We start from the raw sequence: 24,308 nt of genomic DNA, 5'->3' as shown, positions 1-24,308 counted from the left end.
CAATGTGGAGCAGACGTGGTGCCCGAAGATGTCTGAGGACTTCCAAGGGCCCTTTCCTCTCTCTTTACACCATGTTTCAAATGTTGCTGCCCATTGAATTAAATGATATCAACAAAGGATAGCAGAGCAGTTTCCAAAGTGAGGTCTGTTCACCTCTAGGAATTCCTGAGACTATTACAGCAATCCACAAGCACAAAACTATTTTTGTAATAATTGGTAAAGTATTTACCTTTTGTTGCACTCACATTTTCTCTGATGGTGCAAGGGAAGTGGCACAAACCCCTAGAACCATGGTCAGCTCAGGAAACAAAGAGGAAAAGCCAGTTCCACTCAAGCTTATCTTTGATGAACTAGAAATAGTTACTATTTTCTTAAATCTCAACCATATAGCACATGTCTTTTTAGTACTCTCTATGACAAATAGGAAGACTGCACAAAATGCCACATACTAAAATATGACAACTGTGTCAATGGAAAACGCTTGGTCAATCATGAGAAGTGTGGGCTGAACTAGCCCTTTTCTACCCAACACCAGGTCTACTTGAAAGAGCAGCTGACGGATTGCCGTTACTCAGGTGTGGGTATTTCACAGGCAATTACTGCCAAATAAATGAAGGGATCCTGTCATTTCAAGGCGTCAATTCACAGCATTTCTCGATAATGAAAAAATTTAAACTTTTGAATGAAAATTCAAGTATAGGAAAATTTGAGAAAGCTTGAAAACTTCCCAATACTTAGTATGACTCACTGAAGCAAATCACCAACACATGATATTACAATGTGTGCTGAAGGATTCATGCAAGGTGCAAGATACAGGCATACCTTGCTTTATTGTGCTTATCTGTATTGTGCTTCATATATGTGGGGTCTTTTTTCTTTTACAAAATGAAGGCAAGACCCTCCATCAGCAAAAAAGATGATGTCTTGCTTTATTGCGGTGGTCTGAAACCAAACCCACAATATCTCCAAGGTGTGCCTGTGTACCAACCAGATTTGATAAAACAGACTGTGGAAAGTTCTTTGATCTAGTTTCAGATTTCGCATTGCAAATAACCAAGTTCCTACCACTTGATGAATTGGGTGTAGTAGCAAAAAAACTATACATAATTATCTGGATATACTACTGAAATACTTCCTTTCCCAACTGCATACCTCAGTGAACCAGATTTTCTTCATGTACTTCAACCAAAACAAACATATCAGAACAGACTGAGTGCAGAAATGGATATGAGAATCCAGCTACCTCCTTTTAAGTCAGACTTTAAAAAGATACACAAAAGCCTAAAACAATGCCACTCTTCACTGTATTTTTAAATATAGCTATTTGAATAAAATTTGTGTTAATTTATAGTGGCTATTTAATTTTTAATGCACTCAATATTATTAAATGCCTCAGTTTTAAAAATAGTACCCATGTAAATTAAAACACTTTGGGACCCCCAGTGATTTGTAAGAGTGTAAATGAGTCCTGACTTAAAGATCTGGGGAACCCTGTTGCATTGACACAGCAAATGCTTATTATTTAGGGGGAGTACCAATCATCTGTCTTTAATATAGTTAAAATGTGTGGTCATATAGTAATTATTTTGTTGTGCTCAACATGAAATCTTAAAATAATCTTAAACCACAAAATAATTTTTCTTTACTATGAAACTTCTATTTTTTGAAAAGTGAATACTCAGAATTCTGAAGATATGTCAAAAGATCCTAGGAATATATAATCAAGCAGTTTAATCTATTAGAACAAAACACTTGAAAAATATAATCAACTTTTGTAGTGATATAGTTTATCACTGCTTATTTGCTATTATAGTTGAAAGTTAGCATCAGCCCTGGGTGAGTAGGTCAGTTGCTTAGAGCATTGTCATGATACACCAAAGTTGTGGGCTCACCCACTGGTAAGGGCACATACAAGAAGTAACAAAATAATCACTAAAAAGTAAAACAAAATCAGTGCTTCTCTCTCTCCTTATCCCTCTCCCTTTTCTCTTTCTAAAAATCAATAAATAAAAATTGTTTTAAAAATTTTTGTATAAGAAAAGTTAACATCAGCCCTGGCTGGTGTAGCTCAGTGGATTGAGCACAGGCCTGTGAAGCAAAGGGTAGCCAGTTCAATTCCCAGTCAGGGCACATGCCTTGGTTGCAGGCCAGATCCCCAGTAGGGGACACATGAGAGGCAACCACACATTGATGTTTCCTTCCCACTCTTTCTCCTTTCCATCCCCTCTCTCTAAAAAATAAATAAGTAAAAATTAAAAAAAAAGAAAAGTTAACATCAGAAACTAGAAAATGGTTGTGATATAATAAACAGCAACATCCTATTCAATTATTTGTCCCTTTATATTTTGCATGGCAATGTTAACATACTGGCATCAAGCTAAGTTAAGAGAATGGATCTGTTGATATATATATATATCAACATTACAGTGCTTTTGGCTTATATATTAACATGCTGTCCTGCATTGCTTTTTGCAGCTTTTATCCATGACCCAAGATGACTACAAACCATCTGATGTTAGTATATCCTCAGATTATTATTTAAGTGTGCATAAGTAATATAAAAGTAGCATAAATGGAATAGTCTCCTTTGAGTATTTTTTAATTACTTCATTGTTGTTCAATTACAGCTGTATGTATTTTCTCCCCACCCATCCCCCCCCAAACCCACCTCCCTCCCTTGCTTCCACCCTCCCCCTTGGTTTTGTCCACGTGTCCTTTATAGTAGTTCCTCTGAGTATGTGTTAATGATCTAAAATTTTTCTAAGTTTTTAAATAATTATTTTGTAGAAATTATATGTGGGTTTTTGCTGTTTAAACACTGATCATATGAGCTCAAATATAATCATACAGAATGTATTTAAATTTTTTAAAAAGCCATGTTGGAAGGTTTTGTAAAAGCATTTGGCTCTGAAGACATGTGTATTACCTAATTTGAATAGGAATTCTTACATGTCCATAAACACAGAGATGCATATGTATATGTGTATGTATGTTTATATGTATATCTTTAAAATTGTAAAGCCGAAAAAAAGGAATTGTACTTAGCATATGACATGCTGCAATGAGGGAATTACAAGCTGGCAGCACCAGGTAGAGATGCCCAGAGGGGGTCCATCTAAGCTGATACCTGCTGCATTAGTCCTGTGCAAAACCCATGGGCTGTGGAGTAGGACAAGGAGGGCTCATGGTGGCTAGGCCCAGGAAAGGTCTGGACTTCCTTATAGCTGGAGGGCAAGCTGAGAGGACAGCCATGAGGCCATTGATCAGAGACTAACAAGTCAGACTGGGCATGAAGCCTCGGCCAGCCTTTCCAGAGTGCAGACTCCGTAGTGAGAACAGAGGGTCTCTCTCATAGTGTTTAGCAGAGGTGGAAGAAGATCAGATTTACATTGTATTGTGATATCCGAATGGAGGATAGGTTTGGATAGACATGATTTCATCTTGCTAAACTGGACATAGACTAAGGGGTTCAGCTATCAGTTTCTTCACTGTTGAGTTACGCGTTAGTGTATGGGAAGGAGGCAGTATGTCCATATCAAAAAGGCAGCTGCTGTCACAGGTGTTCCTTTGTCCCTCACTCCCCACAGGGCCTTCTGGTGACTGTGAATGGCAATCCTGTAGATTACCACACTATCCACCCCAGCCTTCCCATTGAGAATGGCCCTGCCAAAGCGGAGCTGTACTCCACCCCGCAGTACCGGTGGGAGCTGTCAGGTGACTCCTCAGGTAAGGAGGCAGCTCTGCAGGATGTGGTCATACCCAGGGTTTTAGCTTCTCTCAGGCACAAACTCAGCGTGGCAGCTCTGTCTTTCATTCATTATTCACTGGATTTGGTTCTTTTTCCTTTTTCTTTTTCTTTCTAATAAGTGTTGTCTTCCATGCTCCATTTAATTAATGACATTTCCTTAAGTTTTTCCTATATTCTGTGCCAACATATTGCTATATGTGTTCTATCCTTGTCTACAAAATAAGATGCATAATCAGGGCAGACTTTGAAAAATAAAATGTAAAAAATTATTTTTAAGGATGTCAGCCTGTATATACATGTTTTAGTCTTTCTATAATTTGACAATGTAATTGTGGTCAATAGTTTTATAATTTTATGGATGAATGTTTTCAGAAAGAGTTCTTTTTGTGTATTAAAAAAAGGAGAGGGTTTAAACTTGTATACAGCTTTTCCCTCCCTTTTTCTCAGTTTATTACATTGAGGGAAAGCAGACTGTTACTAGAAATGACAACCAGTAGCTTGGGAGGGAGGAGATCTTATTCTCAGACTTGGATTTTTGGCCCTCATAGCCCTTTTAAAAAATTAAATAGTAACCAATGTTTTTAAAGCTGCAGCTTTAACCTATAAATGGAAACTTCTGGAATCTCTTGAAGAATATAAATGTCTGGCACCCCAGTCCCTCATTTCTTCAAGGCTGATCACTGTTCTTGTTTCTCTGTCAAAGACCAGCCAATCCCCAGTTCATAAAGACAGAATTAGCTAAGTTTATTATTGAGTGGGGGAAAAGGCATAATGCATACAGGTAGCAGCAAAGTAGGTACAAAATTATAGTGGCTTTTTCTCTATATTCTTATGGACTTAAAGCTAGAGTTGTTATACATTAAACTACCTTTAGTAAACAACTAGCAACCATACAATCTATATTATCAGTACATTGAGTGGACTGTCATGTCCTTTTCTTCTTAATTCTTTATCAGGCTTATTCTAACTCACTGTTCTTCATAGTTCTTTATTACTACTTAATGCAGTTGCCTCTGACAGTGTTACATATATGGTTAGTTTCATTAGCCAACATTCTTCAGTAAAGTCAGATCAAGTTCAATTCTCCCACCCCAACCTGATCCTCCCCACACACATCCAGCCCCAGTTGGTACCTGCTCTCCCTACAGAGCACCAGATTCTACTGGCCATTTGCCCATTTCTGCTTCCTACATATATGTGTTTCCATTTGTAACTTGGGCTTAAATGGAGGTTTTCATTTACTGAATGTCTCAGGAAATACATTACTTTCCAAAGTATGGTCTTCAGACTTTCAGCATTGGAATAAAAAAGGGTGGGCCCAAAAAAACAGCATTTGTGACTTCTGAAGTTTGAGAAATTCAGGTCACAGCTAATATCCTTCTATATACATTACTTAATGTGAAAAAAAAACAAAGTTCTGACTCTTGACAAAGCAAACTCACATAATACAGAAATCATAAACTGAATTTTCAAAAGTAAAGCAAAATTTAAAAAGTTATTTTTTATTTGAATCTATATATATGCAAAAAAATGTCATTACCAGAGAAATAGCATGCCAGTAATTGTAAAATCCATCACATTTAGTTTTTTCAACTCTGACTCTGCTCCGTGGATTTCCCCAATAAACCCCAGGCTCAGCCCGCCCCAGCACTGGAGGGATGACAGGAAGTGGACTTCTGCAGGAAGAAATACTGCTGCCTCCCTTAGAGGTTCACTTCTGTGATTAATGACTAATGGATTTCTGTGCTTCCTCTTCATGGTGCTAAGCAACTCCCTCAATGGGATTTTGTACATAGTCTACTTTAATTAAAGAAAGGACATTTTACTCAGCATGTCACTCATTATTTCATTTGTGAAATAAAAATAGCTTTTATGACAACTATAGGAGGATCACTTATCTCTTTAACTCAGCAAACACCCCCATAATTTCTTGCTCTTGTTTTTACCTGATATTCTCATCCTCAGTATGACTTTCTGCTTAGCATTACCTAAAAGGAAAGTGTGGACTACCACGTTCACTCTGGCAAAGTGGTTGGTTGGTTGGTTTTCTGTGTCCATACTCAATGGACTCTCTGTATTAGTTTTCTATTACTGAGTAGTAAACTTAGCAGGCAAAAAAGACACATCACATGAATAGTAGAAGTACCTCACATGGAAAAATCAGAGGAAAAAAAAACAAAGTAAATACTAAAAACTTCAAAAAAACTTTCTTGGATCAAAAAACAAAATTGAACTTCTGGACAAGATGGAGGCATAGGTAGACACACTGTGCCTCCTTGCACAACCAAAATAAGGACAACAAAATTTTAGAAACAAGAAAACAACCAGAACTGACAGAAAGTTGAACTGTATGGAAGTCTGATAACCAGGGAGTTAAAATAGACACATTCATCCAGACTGGTAAGAGAGGTGTAGTCGGGCAGCCGAGTGAAGAGTGGTTGCGGCAAAAAAAGAGGTGGCTCTCAGGCCCAGGACACACAGGCAGCACCTGACAGACCCAGCAAGGCAGCAGACTGTGGAAGGGTGCAGCACGCAAGGTGGCTGGCTGACCTGGTGGTCCCACATTTGTGCTCAGATAAACCAGGCAAAACTGGGGAGGGAAACATACCATGCAACCCAGGGCTCCAGTGCAGGGGAAATAAAGCCTCAAAACACTGATTGAAAACATCTGCAGGGGTTGAGGTGCTGGGAGAGACTCACAGCCTCACAGGACAGTTGGTTGGAGAGACCCACAGAATCCTAGAATGTACACAAGCCCACCCACATGGAAATCAACACCAGAAGGGCCCAGTTTGCTTGGGTAAGTGGAGGAAGGGACTGAAATCTGACAGAGAGTGGAGCAAGCACCATAGTTCCCTCAAAGACCCCAGACCCACATACAGCATCACAACCCAGCCAAGTGGGGTGCCCCACCCTGGTGAACACCTAAGACTCCACCACCCATACGTAACAGGCCAGTCAGGACAAAAAAATAGCCCAAACGAAAGTACAGATCAAAGCTCCAGAACTCCAGAACAAATACAACTATGTGACAAGGAGATAGCCAACCTATCAGATGCACAGTTCAAAGCACTAGTAATCAGGTTGCTCACAGAATTGGTTGAATTTGGTTGAAAATTAGATGAAAAAATGAAGGCTACACTAAGTGAAATAAAAGAAAATGTACAGGGAACCAATAATGAAGGAAAGAAAACTGGGACTCAAATCAATGAAGTGGACTAGAAGGAAGAAACAACCAAACAGAAAAGAATGAAGAAACAAGAATTCCAAAAAATGAGGAGAGGCTTAGGAACCTCCAGGACATCTTTAAATGTTCCAACATCTGAATTATAGGGATGCCAGAAGGGGGAGAGGAAGAGAAATAAGTGGAAAACTTATTTGAACAAATAATAAAGGAGAACTTCCCCAATCTGGCAAAGGAAATAGACTTCCAGGAAGTCCAGGAAGCTTAGAGAGTCCCAAAGAAGGTGGACCCAAGGAAAAACACACACACCAAGGCACATAATTATTACATTAGCCAAAATTTAAATGAAGGAGAGAATCTTAGAAGCAGCAAAAGATAAGGGGACAGACAGCTATAAAGGAGTTCCCATCAGAATGTCAACTGATTTCTCAAAAGAGACATTACAGGCAAGAAGGGGCTGGAAAGAGGTATTCCAAGTCATGAAAGCCAAAGACCTACATCCAAGATTGCTTTATCCAGCAAAGCTTTCATTTAGAATGGAAGGGCAGATAAAGTGCTCTCAGATAAGGTGAAGTTCAAGGAGTTCATCATCACCAAGCCCTTACTATATGAAATGTTAAAGGGACTTATCTAAGAAAAAGAAGATAAATATGAACAGTGAATGGACAGCAAACTCACAATTATTAACAACCACACCTAAAACAAAAACAAACTAAGCAAACAACTAGAATAGGAATAGCATCACAGAAATGGAGATCACATGGAGGGTTAGCAACAGGGGAGTGGGAAGAGAATAAGGGGGAAGAAGGTACAGTGAATAAGTAGCATAGACAGTGGGGAGAAAATAGGGGACAGCAACAATAGTATGGGAAATGTAGAATCTAAAGATCTTATGATACATGGACATGAACTAAAGGGGAGGAATGTAGATGGGACAGGATGTGCAGGGCGGAGGGAAATGAGGGGAAATGTGACAACTGTAATAGCATAATCAATAAAATATTTAAAAAATACAAAATTGAAATCATATATTGAAAGAGAATACTACATAGCGGATAGTATTGACCTTGACCAAGACACATTCCAGTAAAATCACTGTAATTTAAAGAAAAATAAACAAAAGTTGGGTAACTAGACCGGAAAAGTTCTTTCATGAAGAAAGAACTTAGATTGTCATCATATTTTTTAAAGCAACACTTTATGGTAGAAGAAAATGGAGCTACATATTTAAGATGCTCAAGGAAAGAAAATGGTAACCAAGGATTTTATATCCATCAAAACTGACTTACAAATACAAAGAGCACAAACTGTTAACAGCATTTAAAAATTCAAGGAATACTGTTTTCATCAGTCTTCTCTGAAAAATCTATTAGAAATGAGATTTGGACAATAAAAAAAACATAAACAGATATAAAAAAAAAACTTAGTGGTTTAAAACAACAGTGCCTCACAGTGTTTGTGGGTAAGTAAGGAATCATCTGTGACTAGGCTGATATTCTCTGGCTCAGGGTCTCTCCTGAAGCTGAAGTCCAGCCACTGACCAAGTCTGTAGTCTCATCTGAGGGCTTGCCTGAGGACAGTCTGCTTCCATGACCACTCACATGGCTATTGGCTGGTCTCAAGACTTTGCTGACTTCTAGCCAGAGACATCAGTTCCTTGCCACCAGGACCATCCATAAGCATTTTACAACATGACAGCTGGCTTCTCTCAGAATGATTGAGAAAATGAGAGAAAGGGCTCAAGGTGAAAGCCTCAGGCATTTTTTAAGTCAATCTTGGAAGTAGTATTCCATCCCTTCTCAACTATTCTATTCTTTAGAAGCCCATCACAGGTCTCCCATCCCACAGTCAAGAGAGAGCGAGAGCTACACAGATTATGAATACCAGGAGGTGGGATCATTGGCAATAATCTTAGAAGCCTCCCTGCTCTCTTAAATTGAAATTTTCTTCCTGTAATTTCTGAGTGCCAGGTCCTATACATTTACCAAGTAGAATTTAATGATTATGTTTGAATTATAAGGGCTTTGTTAATTGGAAATAATCTCTGAAGTCTTAAATAAAAGGCCATGCTAAAGACATACATAAGCTGCATGGCTTGAGACATTTATAGAAAAGTTATATATTTGCATACATAAATAATTATATAAAATATTTGTCTATCTAGAAAACAAAGAAGAAGAGGATGCGAAAGAAGAATTTGAAGAGGAAAGGATCCAGAAGGAAAAAACAAGTGTGAGAGTTCATGCCATGGTCTCTGTGTTCCAGTTTATCATGAAACAAAGCTACATCTGTGCACTTATTGCTATGATGGTATGTATGAGAGGCCACAGTGCATGTGCTGGCGCACCTAGCCCCACTGGATGGAAGCTCCACCACCCTCTCGTGAACAGCAGAAATATATTAATCTCCCCAATGTTGTGGCAGAGAATGTTTGTTTATATCATTTTTTCATGGGATTTTTATATTATATCAATAGATTTCAGTCATGTCCTCTTCCACTCAGCCTCTTTTTAAATATTAACACATTTCTCCAAGTTAACCTATCAAGTCAGACTACCCCTATTTTGGCAATTTAAAAGGGCATATTGAGTAGTTTTTCCAAGTGACATTGAAGGTGTTCAAGATCAACATAAATTGCTTTTATTTCTTTCAGACAGTGAGAATTCACATCTTATCTTAGATTTGAGTGAGACATTTTTGTATCTCAGCTGTAATAAACTTTTCCAACATGAACATCAAACAACCAGAGTTCCCAAGAGCTATTTCCATTGTGAACACTCAGTATTTGCATGTTTCTACTCCCCTGTAGGTACATCCTCCATCTCTAGCATCATAGCTTCAAAAACAGTTTTTTGGTCTATACATAGATGGTAGCAGAAAGTCTAATTTCTACCCTTCCTAAAAACAAACTTTCATGGGAAACCTAATTTGTTTCCAAGAGACCTAATATTTACTTAACACATAACTCTTCCAAATTATGTGGTCAATGGTGAGATCTCATGGACACCTTTGATAATGAAAAATGAAAATATTTTATGACTGTAGGAGGGGAAATACCTAAATATAATTTCTTCGGGCACTCATCAAGATATTTCCCAACTTCAGCTTTTAGTAAGGACCACTGCAGTATCTGAGAGAGGGTTGGGAGACGGAAAGCTCCACAAAACCAAACATAATTCTTTCGGCAATTGCAAACTCTATTCTCTAAATAATATTAATTCTTTGCTGTTTGGGTACTTTTTAATATTTTCTATACCTAAATCTTTATGGCAAAATTTTTATTTTAAAATATCAAACATATAAATGCAACTTAACCAACCTGATTCTTAAATCAAAAAGGTGTATATTTCTTTTTCTATCTTTATAAAAGTTAGCCAGTTAAGTTTGGTTCCTTCTAGTAAAATAAATAGGGCTTTAACATTTAAGACACGCCCTTATCTGGTGCGATTTCTGTTGCTTTAGTGGAGCCACACTATTACTGTTTTAGAAGTGCTTGCCTCCCATCAAAGCTCCCCACTGGAGCAGACATTTAATCACAGACAAAAAGAGCAGTCCCAAGGAACCAAGTCTGTCAGAACAACATATGTATTTCTTCAAAAGTACAAAATACAAATATACTAAGCTCTCAGGAAATCCAGACACTGAACATAGGAAGCAACATAATGCAGAGTCCATTGTCTACAACTGAGAGGCATATGTAACTTAGGCATTAAAGAGGAAAGAAGTTTAAAAAAATCCACATCACTAGTCTTTCTCCCTCATTCACTCTCACCTTCCCAAATAAGAATAGAGTGCAGGGGAGAGGAGGGTGGAAAATCTACTAGAATTATAATATCTGTGAAGTTTAGTTTCCTAGGTCACAAACACACACACAAATGGTAGTCATATTTGCATTTCATAGTAGGATTAATGCATTAAATACATTAGTTAAATCAGATGCATTAAATGTTACCCAAATTTTGATAAACACTATTTTCAAAAACAACCTTTTCATGAATATAATTCAGACTTGATCAGAGTTGTCAATCTCTAATGTTAATAAAAGAAATTTAAATTTTCAGTTTATACCTATATGTTTTAACCAACAATTTTAAATAATTTAGGACAAATTTGGAAATTGCTGAGAGGAAATATTTGTTTGTTTGATTTCCTTTATCTAAAAATACTAAAATACTTAATCTTCTGCCCTGGCTGGTGTAGCTCAGTGGATTGAGCGTGGGCCTGTGAACTAAAAGATCGAGGTTTGATTCCCAGTCAGGGCACATGACTGGGTTGCAGGTCAGTTCCTAGCAGGGGCCAGTTCCCAGCAGGGGGCACACAAGAAGCAACGGTACATTGATATTTCCCTTTCTCTCTCCTTCCCTTCCCTTCCCTTCCCTTCCCTTCCCTTCCCTTCCCTTCCCTTCCCTTCCCTTCCCTTCCCTTCCCTTCCCTTCCCTTCCCTTCCCTTAAGACAAATAAATAAAGCATTATGCTGAGCGAAATAGGCCAGGTGTTGAAAGACAAATACCATATGATCTCACCTTTAACAGGAAGCTAAACAACAAAACAAATAAACAAGCAAACTAAAAACAAAGACACTGAAATAGAAAACAGGGGGACAGTGACCAGAGGGGAGAGGGGAGGGAATTTAAGGGACAAAAGCAGAGGGATTTAGAGGAACAAGTATAAAGGACACAGAGACAATAACTAAGGGGGTGGAAACGGGAGGGAGGTGGGGAAAGGGAAAAGAAAGATTTTGCTGAGAACATTGTTTTTGAATTTCCTATAGGGAATAGAGTTAAAGGCAAAAGGGTCTATTTTATGTCCTTTTCCCTGTAGCCTCAAAAGTCTTTATCTCTACCTTACTTTGCAGTATTAAGACCTTCAAAGAGGTGGGGCGGGCTGGGATAGGAGAAATAGACAGAAAACTGTACTTGAAAAATAATTAAATAAAAAAGAATCATATCACCCTCCAAAAACAAAACAAAACAAAATTGTTGATCAGCAGATAAAGAAATACTAGGAAAATTGACCCTGGACTGCAACTCTTATCTGATTAACCTTTTTTTCAAACCACTTACCTGCCTTTTCTCCTCCTAATAAAAAGGTATTAAGGGTACCTTAATACCCTTAAGATGGTTTTTAAGGGTACATAACCCACCATATTCTTAGATCATTGGCATTTGAATAAAGTGCTCACAAAGATTTTAAAAATTTTATTTATTTATTTATTTTTATTGATTATGCCATTACAGTTGTTCTATTCCCCCTTCATTCCCCTCCACCCTGCACACCCCCTCCCCCACCATTCCCCTCTTAGTTTATGACCACCTGTCTCAAGTTCTTTAGATTCTATATTTCCCATACTATTCTTGCCCCCCATCTATTTTCTACCTACCATCTATGCTACTTATTTTCTGTACCTTCTCCCCCCTTCTCCTCCTCCCACTCCTCTGTTGCTAACCCTCCTTGAGATCTTCATTTCTATATTTCCACTCCTGATCTAGCTGTCCTTTTAGTTTGCTTTTGTTTTAGGTGTGGTTGTTAATAACTGTGAGTTTGCTGTCCTTTCACTGTTCATGTTTTTTTAACTTCTTTTTCTTAGGTAAGTCCCTTTAACATTTCATATAGTAAGGGCTTGGTGATGATGAACTCCTTGAATTTGATCTTATCTGAGAAGCACTTTATCTGTCCTTCATTCTAAATGAAAGTTTTGCTGGATAGAGTAATCTTGGTTGTAGGCCTTTGAATTTCATGACTTGGAATACCTCTTTCCAGCCCCTTCTTGCCTGTAAAGTCTCTTTTGAGAAATCTGCTGACAGTCAGATGGGAACTCCTTTGTAGGTGACTGTCCCCTTATCTCTTGCTGCTTCTAGGATTCTCTCCTTCATTTTGATCTTGGCTAATGTAATTATGATGTGCTTTGGTGTGTTTCTTCTTGGGTCCAACTTCTTTGGGACTCTCTGAGCTTCCTGGATTTCCTGGAAGTCTATTTCCTTTGCCAGATTGGGGAAATTCTCCTTTATTATTTGTTCAAATAAGTTTTCCACTGGTGGCTGTGCCTTTCCCCCTTCTGGTACCCCTATAATTCAGATGTTGGAACGTTTAAAGATGTCCTGGAGGTTCCTAAGCCTCTCCTCATTTTTTTGAATTCTTGCTTCTTGACTCCTTTCTGTTTGGCCATTATTTGCTTTCTTCTGGTCCACTCCATTGATTTGAGACCCAGTTTTTTTTTCATCGCTATTGGTTTCCTGTGCAATTCCATTCATTTCAATTAGTTTCGCCTTCATATGTTTCTCTAATTTGTGGCTATAATCAACCAGATCTGTGAGCATCCTGATCACCAGTGTTTTAAACTGTGTGTCTGAGAGTTTTGCTATTTCTTCATGGCTTAGATTTATAGGCTCTGGGGCTTTGAGATCTTCTTGAGCCATTTTTGGTATGTTCCCACCTGTTAAGTGTGAGGAGCAGAGCCTTGGACTCCCAGGTCGCTGGGTTGTGACGCTGTATGTGGAGGCGGGGTCAGAGCGGGAAAATGGTGGCGCCCTCTGCTGCCACTCTCCCCTGGGTCCTGCTGGGTCCCGTCTAACTGCCCACTCCCTCACTGGTCTATCTGCGCACAAATGTGCGACCACAGTCAAATCTCAGCCCTGCTCCCTGGCTGGTTCCCCATGGTCGCTCGCTGGGTCACTCACTAGGTCCACCATTGCACCCCTGCACCTGGGTTCCATGCGCCTGAGTTCGTCTGACCGAGTTTTCCTGTGCAACCCCACTCCGCCAGCTGCTGGTTTCACCCCTCTTACCGGTCAGGCTGAAGAAGTTGTTGTTATCAGACTTCCAAAAAGTTCAATTTTCTGTGTTCTGGCTGTATTTTCTGTTGCTAATATTTAGTTGACTCTAAACTTGGTTGTATGAGAAAGCAAGGCTTCTCCACCTATGCCTCCATCTTGGCAAAATCAAAAAAAAAATTTTAAGAAAAAAAAATACTTTCCCTTCTGTCCAGAAGCAAAACAGACTTGTAAAACATTTCAGATGTTAAAACTAACTTGATAATTAATGATATTCAGGAATATAATTGATTATATTTAGCCCCCAAAATAGCTACAAAATGTTGTTAAAGATCCTCACAAAAATTTTTTATCAAAGATTATGGTAAAATATACCAGATTTCCTGAAGTTAATAATATTCATGAACCTGATTTTCACATTGTTCTTGATAGCTTTCCTGGGAGTTACATTTCTGATTCTAAGGTGAAGAGATTAAGAAGTACAGATTGGTAATTACACAACAGTCATGGGATGTAAAATCCAACACAAGGAACTTAGTGGGTGCAAGACTTATTTTGAGGAATCACTTCATAAGTCATATAAATGTCTAACTACTATGCTATCACCTGAAATTAAACTATACTGAATGTTTACTATAACTGAAATTTTTTAATTAAAAAAATAAGAAAGCTTAATGTGAATGAAAGGTGTATGATTTGTCCAAATAGTGTGAGGGCTCTTTAGTCCTACCCCTTACAGGACAGAAGCTGAGGCTGGTTTTTAAATCAACAGTCTTTATTGTTTGGGGTGGGCAGCAGTCTAACACATGACTTCCTTATGTACATTTCCTAATTTCTATCATGTGTCTCTTCTTAGATGATCTAAGAATGATCTCTGAAGCACAGTAAGTATGCTTGCCCTGATGATTCCCACAGTGCCCATTTTTGAGCCCAGCTGTGGGCCACACTCAGCACTCTTAAATAACTGCTGACTCCAAGCTAGTTCGAAAAAAAGAGGGGAGAAAGCACTTACAACTGCTCTTAATACTGCAAAGTAAGGTAGAGATGAAGACTTTTGAGGCTACAGGAAAAAGGACATGAAATAAAGACCCTTTTGCCTTTAACTCTATTCCCTACAGGAAATTCAAAAACAATGTTCTTAGCAAAATCTTTCTTTTCTTTTCCCTTTCCACACCACTGGTTGAAATCTCTCTCTATGCTTCAGCACAACTCTCTCCTCTCCCTAGTTTCAGTATTATTGACTTTTTCTTTATATGTAACATTTAAATTACCAGAGTGGGGGACTATACATTGTATTGACCATTATTTTTTCTCTTCCTTCTTCCTTCGAGGCTTGGAGCATCACCTATCACAGTTGGTTGACTTTTGTGCTATTGATTTGGTCATGTGCTCTTTGGATGATTCGCAACAGAAGAAAATATGCTATGATCAGTTCTCCTTTCATGGTTGTCTATGCAAATCTATTGCTGGTATTACAGTATATATGGAGTTTTGAACTTCCAGAAATTAAAAAGGTCCCAGGATTTTTAGAAAAGAAAGAGCCAGGAGAACTTGCCTCAAAGGTAAGTGAATAGGAAAACAAAATATTGAAACTACAATAATTATAATAATCATATGTAAGCAAAAACTTTTAAAAATAGGTTCTGAATATTCACTGCTTCACAAAAATGAATAGATATGAAACTATAAGAAATAATTTATATTGCTTCAAGGTCTGTGTAATTTAAACATGGACAAATGAATATTACACCATGCTTGTAGATTTTATTTAAACATGATAATGTTTTCCACTCAAAGAAAATATATAATACATTATTTGAGAAAATAGAAAAATAAAATTTAAAATGTACCAAAGGATCAGAGGACTTTGACATTAATTTGCAAATCAGGCTGAACACATTGCTGTTACAGATTATTGATTATTGGTTAAAACATTTTTTCTCCCATTATGTCCTTAAAAAGATTTTTAGCAGCAAAAAGTAAACGTGACATCCTTTTCTGTCTTCTACCGATTATATAATATGCCTTCCTCTGCAGTAAGAAAGTTCATAATATTTCACTACCCATTTATTTTCATGGCTCATTTGAATAGTTTTCACTTCAGAAGATTAGGTGCCCCAACTGTGTGTGTGTGTGTGTGTGTGTGTGTGTGTGTGTGTGTGTGAACAGAGTAGCACACTCTAAATACACATATCCTTTGTGTGGATGACTTTGTGCTAAGACATTAAATGAGTCATGTCTAATTACAAATGAGCCTTGGAAATCCTTTTCTAGCCAAAGAATTGCTCTGTGAAAGAGACGTTCATTTACATCACATGAAAACCACCATTTCTTTATATGTTACCAGGTACCTCATAACTAAGGCAATCAGTATAAACAGGGTGTCTAGTAGACTACACTGAGGATTGCTTCTTGTAACAGATATTTTGGTTAAGGTTATTGGGGTAAAGGAAAAATCCTAACAGGTGAATGCTAATAACAGAATTAGACCACAATACTCTGTGTTATGGACCATGACAGATTTATTCATTCACTTATTCATTCATTTATTCATTCACTTATTCATTCACATACCCTACTGGCACCTTCTCTCCCAAATCTTACTCCATGCCAAAAGTCCCACATAATACTTTTGCAAGTCACCTTTATCCGAAACTCTTTCCTTTTATTCTCTCCCTCTCTGTTTTTCCCCTTAAACACACACACACAAACACACACACCCAAATTAGTAAATTAGTCTTTTTTATAGGAGAAATTCAAAACCTTATCCTTTTGTTACCAGAGTAAGTAGGTCCTTTAGCAGTGTCATGGGTAAGGAATGTCAGGGATACTCACATAGGAGGAGTTTTAAGCAATAGTGGTGAGATTTATTAGAGTGAAAAGCAGAGCAAGCAAGCTACAGGGTAGGGACTACCTGGACTCAGAAAGGAAGTTAAGAGGCAAAAAACAAGTCCTCTGCCACTGCTCAGTGCTGCCCAGGTTGCAAATCTTCTGGGGATCCTTAGAATTTCAGAGAAAAGAAGGCAAAAATCACATGCCTGAGAGATGGAAGGGCACGGACATGCTTCAGGGAGGGCACAGCAGAATAATTTGTCTAGTTTCCAAATATGTCCTTGGGTTCCGAAAGGAGAAGGCCTTCTTTCAAACTACCCAATCTCTTTCCTGCCTTTTCCCAGGCATATGCCTGTGCCCTCCACCTATCCAATCTCTTTCCCAGATTTTGCCAGGCTTTGCCCTCCCCCTTTCATGGTTGCCATTTTGGCTCCTACTTCACAGGCACTTAGTAAAAGGGATTCCCCTCATATTTTCTCCCTTCCCCCTTTAATCTGGTGGAATGATGTTGGTTACCTCTCCCCCATGTGGCTGTTCCTTTTGTTCCCTCCTCTTTTGTTAATTAACTAACTGCCTACTCTAGCACTTTGTGTAAATCCATTACAACCTGGCTCAAGATATTGGTGAAACTCCTAAAAATGCATGTCATCTAACTAGTTGAAATACCTTTGTCTAATCTAAAAATTAGCATTTATTTGGGGGAGGAAGACATTGGAGAAATAAATTTATTACTTGTTAAAAATGTCATTCTAAGAAAACTAAGGTCTGCACTTATATTTTAATGTATCCATGAGCTCAAAAAATATGCAAGGCTTTGTCATAGATTGTAACACCTCTAAGATGATAAATTTCTATCACAGCAACATCAGTCTAAGCACATTATCAAACACACACTGTTAGCAGAGTGCTGGATGCATCACTGTGATAGCAAATGAGAGAAAGAAAGAACAGACTCAGCTACTTTGTATCACCTTCAGCTTTCTAGAGTCTCATTCCTCACTCCACCAAACTATGTCAACTAACACTTTCAAAACCCGGCTTTCAACTCACTTTCCCTAGGAAAGATGTCCCATCTACTCCTAATTATTCCTAGGCTCTTTGCATGTGTATTAGAGAAATAGGTTTCTTTCTCAACTTGCAGCTATGTAGTTCAATTTGTTGTGATTTCACTGTTTTAAGCATGTTTACCAGGACTTACTGGCACTGATTTATGTTGAAGGTAAATGATAAGTGCATATTGTGGAGAATTAAATGGGTAGTTATTCAAAGTGAAAATGACCCACTCATTTGCCTATTTATTTTTTTACTTCTTTGGCAAATATTTCTAAAAACCTACTATGAGAACCAAAATGAGACACCACAATAACTATTGTTAACAGAAAGTAGAGAAATTGGGGCCATCATACACTGCTGGAGGAAATGTAAAATTCTGCAAGCACTTTGGAGAATAGTCTGGCAGTTCCTCAAAATGTTAAACATAGAGTTACCATACAATCAAGGGATTCCACTCTTAGGAATATATACCAAAGAGAACAGAAAACCTATGTCCACACAAAACTTGTACTTGACCAATGTCACCCCAAATAAATTTTTAAAAATTTATTATAAGTCTATTTCTCTAAATCAATAGCTCTGGCATCACAATGGGTGCTATTTAATATACACAGTTGATGATTTTAATTAGTTAATCCTAACTAAAGTGTGTTGGTAATATGTTATGGGAAGATAGGTTATTACTAATGGATCAGATCTAAAGATATTTTATCTTCACAGATAAGTTGGCCAAGGGTCATATCAAACTATCTTCTCAATACAATTGAGAGTATATAGTCTAAAAAACCACCAAACTTGTACTTAAATCCGCATAATAGCAGTATTATTCATAATAACCACAAAAAATAGTAACAACTGAAATGTCCATAGACTGATGAATGGATAAATAAAATTTTGTCTATTTATACATTCAAATATTATTTGGTAATAAAATGGAATGAAGTACCAGTACATGCCACAACATGGATAAACCTTAAAAACATTATGAAGTAAGAAAAACTACTTACAAAGGAACACACATGTAATCTCATTCATGTAAAATGTTTAGATCAGGCAATCTATAGAAGTCAGAAAGTAAAGTAGTGGTGGTCTTGGGCTAAGGTGGTAAGAAAAGGGCTCGGTGGTATGCTAAGGTGGTATGGAGCTTGTTTTCAGGGTTATGAAAAAATTCTAAAATTCATTGCAGTAAAGATTGCACAACTCTGTGAATATACTAAAAAACACTAAATAGTACACTTTAAACGTGTGAATTGTATGGCATGTGAATTATAGCTCCTTAAAGCTAGCACAAAAAGCTATTATGTGCCAGGCTGTCTATTTCCTGAAGAACAAAGCCCTAAAATCATAATTTTTCTTAAATATTAATTTACAAATATTAATATATACATCACTTACAACAAGTTTTCCTTCAGCTTTGGGAGATGTCTGGGAATATTAAGTTTATTTTCTGGGGTGAAATGTTATTTGTTCTATCTGCCAAATTCTTCACAATAAGGAGATTGCAGAGTCAGTGAGTTTTAGTATGTCTTCCTAATACAACAGTGCTGGTGTCACAGTCAGGACAGGAATGAAGAACTAGCACCTTAAGGAACCAATTGCCACAGCTCATTTTTGGCCCATATAAAAGTACCCATATTTTTTGGACCATAAGACATACCTAAGTTTTAGAGGAGGAAAATAGGAAAAAAATTTTTTGAAGCAAAAAAGGTGGTAAAACATTTAATAACATAAATAACATAATATTTCACCAATGTAAATGTAAACAGAACTCAACAGCAGCATTAACAACCATTATTCCTCCCAAATTTGGGAGGTGGGGAAACAGTGCATCTTTTTTTTTAATTTATTTATTTTTATTTAGTTATTTTTCAAGTACAGTTTTTTGTCTATTTCTCCCATCCCAGCCCCGCGCGCCCCCCCCCCCCGTCCCATGCTCCCCACCTCCCTCCCATCTCCACCCCCCCTAGCTCTGGTCCCTGTGTCCTTCACATTTGTTCCTCCAAACCCCTCCCCCTTCCCCTTTAAATTCCTTTCCCTCTCCCCTCTGGTCACTGTCCCCCTGTTTTCTATTTCAGTGTCTTTGTTTTGGGGGTTTTTTTTTCTGCTTGCTTGTTTGTTTGTTGTTTAGCTTCCTGTTAAAGGTGAGATCATATGGTATTTGTCTTTCAACACCTGGCCTATTTCACTCAGCATAATGCTTTCTAGTTCCATCCATGTTGTTGCAAAGGGTAGTAGCTCCTTCTTTCTCTCTGCTGCATAGAATTCCATTGTGTATATGTACCACAATTTTTTGATCCATTCATTTACTGTCGGGCACCTAGGTTGCTTCCAACTCTTGGCTATTGTAAATTGTGCTGCTATGAACATTGTGGTGCATAGGTTCTTTGAAATTGATGTTTTAGGATTCTTAGGATATAATCCTAGCAGTGGAATTGCTGGGTCAAAAGACAGGTCGATTTTTATTTTTCTGAGAAAGTTCCACACTGTTTTCCATAATGGTTGTACCAGTCTGCAATCTCACCAACAGTGAACTAAGGTATATCTTATAGTCCAAAAAATAGGATAATTTTGATTTTCAGTGCATTTTCCCCAGGGCCTTGCACAGTGCTGAATGTACCCCTATCCCCACCCCTGCTGGGAACTCAACACACATGCTGGTATCCTCAGGAAAGGGGATTTAAAACCCAATGACTTTCAGTTGAAATTAAGCTGGTGCTGGATGCTGTCTCAAATAAAGGCTTATTGACTGAGCTCCCACTGAAATATGGTGAACATTTATTGAAATGTATTTACACTTAAAATAGTGACTTAATTCTTGTTTTGCTAATTCTCTACTTTCAGATACTTTTCACCATTACTTTTTGGCTGCTGTTGAGGCAGCACCTTACAGAGCAAAAAGCTCTTCGAGAAAAGGAAGCTCTTTTATCTGAAGTCAAAATTGAAACTCAGGAAATTGAAGAGAAAGGTAAATTAGTGTGTAGAGTGTGTGACTGGAGATTTTTCGAACTCAGCAAAACTACAGAGAAAGAGCCCCTAAAGTACATCAGAAAAGCCACTCTGTGGTTCAGAGTAGATGGAAGCTGAACATTTAGAGTACATGTGAGCCATTCACAAGAAGTTATTGAAAATAGTGCATTATTTTATTCTCACAAAAGTGATTCCCACTTAAGTGAAAAAGGAAGAAGGGACTCAAAGAAGTTAGATGATTTCTCTAAGGTAACAATATAAGAGCCACCAAACAATCAGAATACAGAATTGAAATTGTTTTAGTTTATGTTACTGTTGCCTATTTACTTTTCTAGATTCTGCCACACTTAAAGCTATCATGGATATTGAAAATGAAATAGGTGTTATGAAAAGATTAGTATAAAATATTACCAAATTTATTTTTTTAATGTAACTCAGGAAGTTTATAAAAATTGACCATGATTAGCTTTAAATGCTGCTTAGTTTACTAAAAAAGTCTATAATCTTTCAAATCATATAGTAAGACATAAAACGCATGCTTCTATATCGCACATATAACACCTGGTCAAAGTGTGGTTTTGGTCAGGGAACTAGTTAGGTATAACAGTCTTTTATTTTGAAGATGATGAACAAGATATACAAGTGGAAGGAGAGGCTGAAGAGGAAAAGGAAGAAGAGGAAGAGAAGCAAGACAGTAAGAAAGAAGAGGAGGAGGAAGTAGAAGAAGGTGATGACCAGGACATCATGAAAGTACTGGGCAATTTGGTGGTGGCCATGTTTATTAAGTACTGGATCTACGTCTGTGGAGGAATGTTCTTCTTTGTCAGCTTCGAGGGTAAAATTGTGATGTACAAAATCATCTACATGGTGCTGTTTCTGTTTTGTGTGGCCTTGTATCAGGTGGGTAAACAATTGTCCTCTATTTTTTAATCTTCATACCCATCTCAGGAATATCTTTGAGCTTCCTTTGATGACATTCTAAATTACTATAATCCCATTCACATACCATTTAAGTGATATGCAATTTAAACATGACATATTAAGAATTCTAAAGTGGAAAGTGAAGGTTGTTCATTTTTTTTAATTGTAGGTTCTTAAAAAGTTCATGAATTTTTTAAAAATTCTGTATTAACAAAATGCAGCTTATATAATTAGCCTGATTTTAATAGTAATTTAAGAACAGTGGCTGAGTAATCTAAAATACTGGATGATACCCAGTTCACTTGTGTTTTAGACTTTGGAATCAGAAAACTGTGGTGGTGTGTATAACTGTATATGTATAATGCTTCAACTGCCTTACTGTTTCATTAATTAGTATCTGTAAAATATTATATCATAACTAATTAGCCTTTCCACAAATTCAGTTTTATTTTTTTGTTGTTGTTCAAGTGCTGGTGTCTCCATTTTCACCTCACCATGCTCCCCCAACCTTCACCCCTGCTCCAGCAATCTCCACGTCCTGCCCTCTTATCTAACCCCTCTGGCTTTGTCCATGTGTCCTTTACACCTGTTCCTTTATGGCCCTCTCCCTATTATCCCTCTCCCCTCTCCTCTTTGGTAACTCTCAGTTTCTTCTTTATTTCAATGTCCCGGTTCTGTTTTGCTTGCTAGTTTGTTTCATTGATTAGGTTTCACTTATAGGTGAGATCATATGGTATTAGTCTTTCACCACCTGGCTTATTTCACTTAGCATAATGCTCTCCAGTTCCATCCCTGCTGTCACAAAGGAGCTCCTTCATTCTTTCTGCTGCATGGTATTCCATTGTGTAAATGTACCAGGATTTTTTGATCTACTCACTTACTGATGGGCACTTAGGTTGCTTCCAGCACTTGGCTACTGTATATTGTGCTGCTATGAACATTAGGATGCATAGGTGCTTTTGAATTGGTGTTTCAGTATCCTTAGGGTATAATCCCAGTAGTAGTATTACTGGGTCAAAAGGCAGTTTAGTTTTCTGAGGAAATTCCATACTGTTTTCCACAGTGGTTGCACCAGTCTGCACTTTCACCAACAGTGCATGCACTAGGGTTCCCTTTTCTCCATAAACTCTCCAACACTTGTTATTTGTTGATTTGTTTATTATGGCTATTCTGACTGGTATGAAGTAGTATTTCACTGTGGTTTTTTTTTTAAAGATTTTATTTATTTATCTTTAGAGAGGAAGGGAAGGAGAGAGGGAGAGAAACATCAATGTATGGTTGCCTTGTGCATCCCCTGCTGGTAACTGGCCTGCAGGAAACTGGCCTGCAACCCAGGCGTGTGCCCTGACTGGTCACTGTGGTTTTAATTCACATCTTTCTGTTGGCTAGTGATGCTGAGCATCTTGTCATATGTCTCTGGGCCCTCTGTATGTCCTCCTTGGAGAAGTGTCTGTTTAAGTCCTTTGTCCATTTTTTAATTGGGTTGCTTGTCTTCCTGGAGTGGAGACCTGTGAGTTATTTATACATTTTGGAGATTAAACCCTTGTCTGAGATATCATTGGGAAATATTCTCCCATAGTGTTGGTTCTCTTTTCATTTTAGTGTCATATCATATGCAAACATGGCAGTTTTACTACTTTCTTTCCAATTTAGATGTCTTTTATTTCTTTTTCTTGGCTGATCACTGTGGCTATGACTTCCAATACTATGTTGAATAGGAGTAGCAAAAGCTGACATCCTTGCCTTGTTCCTGATCTTAGTGGAAAAGATTTTAGTTTTTGCCCATTGAGTATGATGTTGGCTGCAGGTCTCTCATATTTGGCCTTTATTATATTGAGGAATGCTCCCTCTACTACAACTTTGCTGAGTGTTTTTATTATAAATGGGCACTGTACCTTATCAGATGTTTTTCTACATCTATTGATTTAATCATCTGATTTTTGTCTTTCCTTTGTTTATGTGATATATTGCATTAATTGATTTGTGAATATTGTACCATTCTTGCATCCCTGGGATGAATCCTGCTTGATCATGGTGTATGATCCTTTCAATGTAATTCTGGATGTGGTTTACAAATCTGTTGTTGAGGATTTTGGCATCTATGTTCATCAGCGATATTGGCCTGTTGTTTTCTTTCTTTGTTATGTCTTTATCTGGTTTTGGGATTAGGATGATGCAGGCTTTCTAAAAACAGTTTGGGTGTCTTCCCTTTTCTTGGATTTTTTGGAATAGTCTGAGAAGTATAGGGGTTAGCTCTATCTTAAAAATTTTATAAATTCTGTGAAACCATCTGGTCCAGGGCTTTTGTGCCAGGAGTTTTTTTATTACTGCTTTGATTTCATCAGCTGTTATTGGTCTGTTCAGGCTTTCTGTTTCCTCTGCATTCAGTTTTAGGAGATTATATTTTTCTAGAAATTTATCCATTTCTTTCTGGTTTTCAAATTTCTTGGCATATAGTTGTTCATAGTAATTTCTTACAATCCTTTGTATATCTGTGATATCAAGTATAACCTCTTCTCTTTTATTTCTGATTTTGTTTATTGGGTCCTCTCTCTTTTTTCCTTGATGAGTCTGCTTAAAGGCTTGTCAATTTGCTTTATCTTTTCAAAGAATCAGCTCCTGGATTTATTGATCCTTTGGATTGTTGTTTTAGTTTCTATGTCATTTCCTCTACTTTGGTCCTGGATATTTCTTTCCTTCTACTTGCTCTGAGCTTTGTATATTGTTCCTGTAGTTCTTGTAGGTGTAGGGTTAGGTTGTTTATTTGAAATGTTTCTGTCTTTCTTTAGGTAGGCCTGTATCTCTATGAACTTCACTCTCAAGACTGCCTTGC

The 24,308-nt window shown here is 37.6% G+C and overlaps 1 protein-coding gene across 4 annotated transcripts in view; it reads left to right on the top strand.

The window, feature by feature from the left end:
• Positions 1-24,308, top strand: part of PIEZO2 (piezo type mechanosensitive ion channel component 2) — a 534,747-nt gene that overhangs the window by 377,790 nt on the left and 132,649 nt on the right. For all 4 annotated transcript variants that reach the window (XM_053668846.1, XM_053668845.1, XM_053668844.1 and 1 more), the window contains exons 10-15: positions 2,476-2,514; positions 3,588-3,726; positions 9,097-9,242; positions 15,034-15,264; positions 20,429-20,552; positions 21,177-21,454. In XM_053668846.1, the coding sequence (XP_053524821.1) occupies positions 2,476-2,514; positions 3,588-3,726; positions 9,097-9,242; positions 15,034-15,264; positions 20,429-20,552; positions 21,177-21,454 (957 nt within the window). The remainder of the gene's footprint in view (positions 1-2,475; positions 2,515-3,587; positions 3,727-9,096; positions 9,243-15,033; positions 15,265-20,428; positions 20,553-21,176; positions 21,455-24,308) is intronic.

The sequence above is a fragment of the Artibeus jamaicensis genome, unplaced genomic scaffold (assembly GCF_021234435.1).
Source record: "Artibeus jamaicensis isolate MK-2021 breed Jamaican fruit bat unplaced genomic scaffold, CSHL_Jam_final contig_511, whole genome shotgun sequence".
Taxonomy (NCBI): domain Eukaryota; kingdom Metazoa; phylum Chordata; class Mammalia; order Chiroptera; family Phyllostomidae; genus Artibeus; species Artibeus jamaicensis.
The sequence above is the reverse complement of the archived record's forward strand: the minus strand, read 5'-3'. Positions and strand labels throughout refer to the sequence as shown.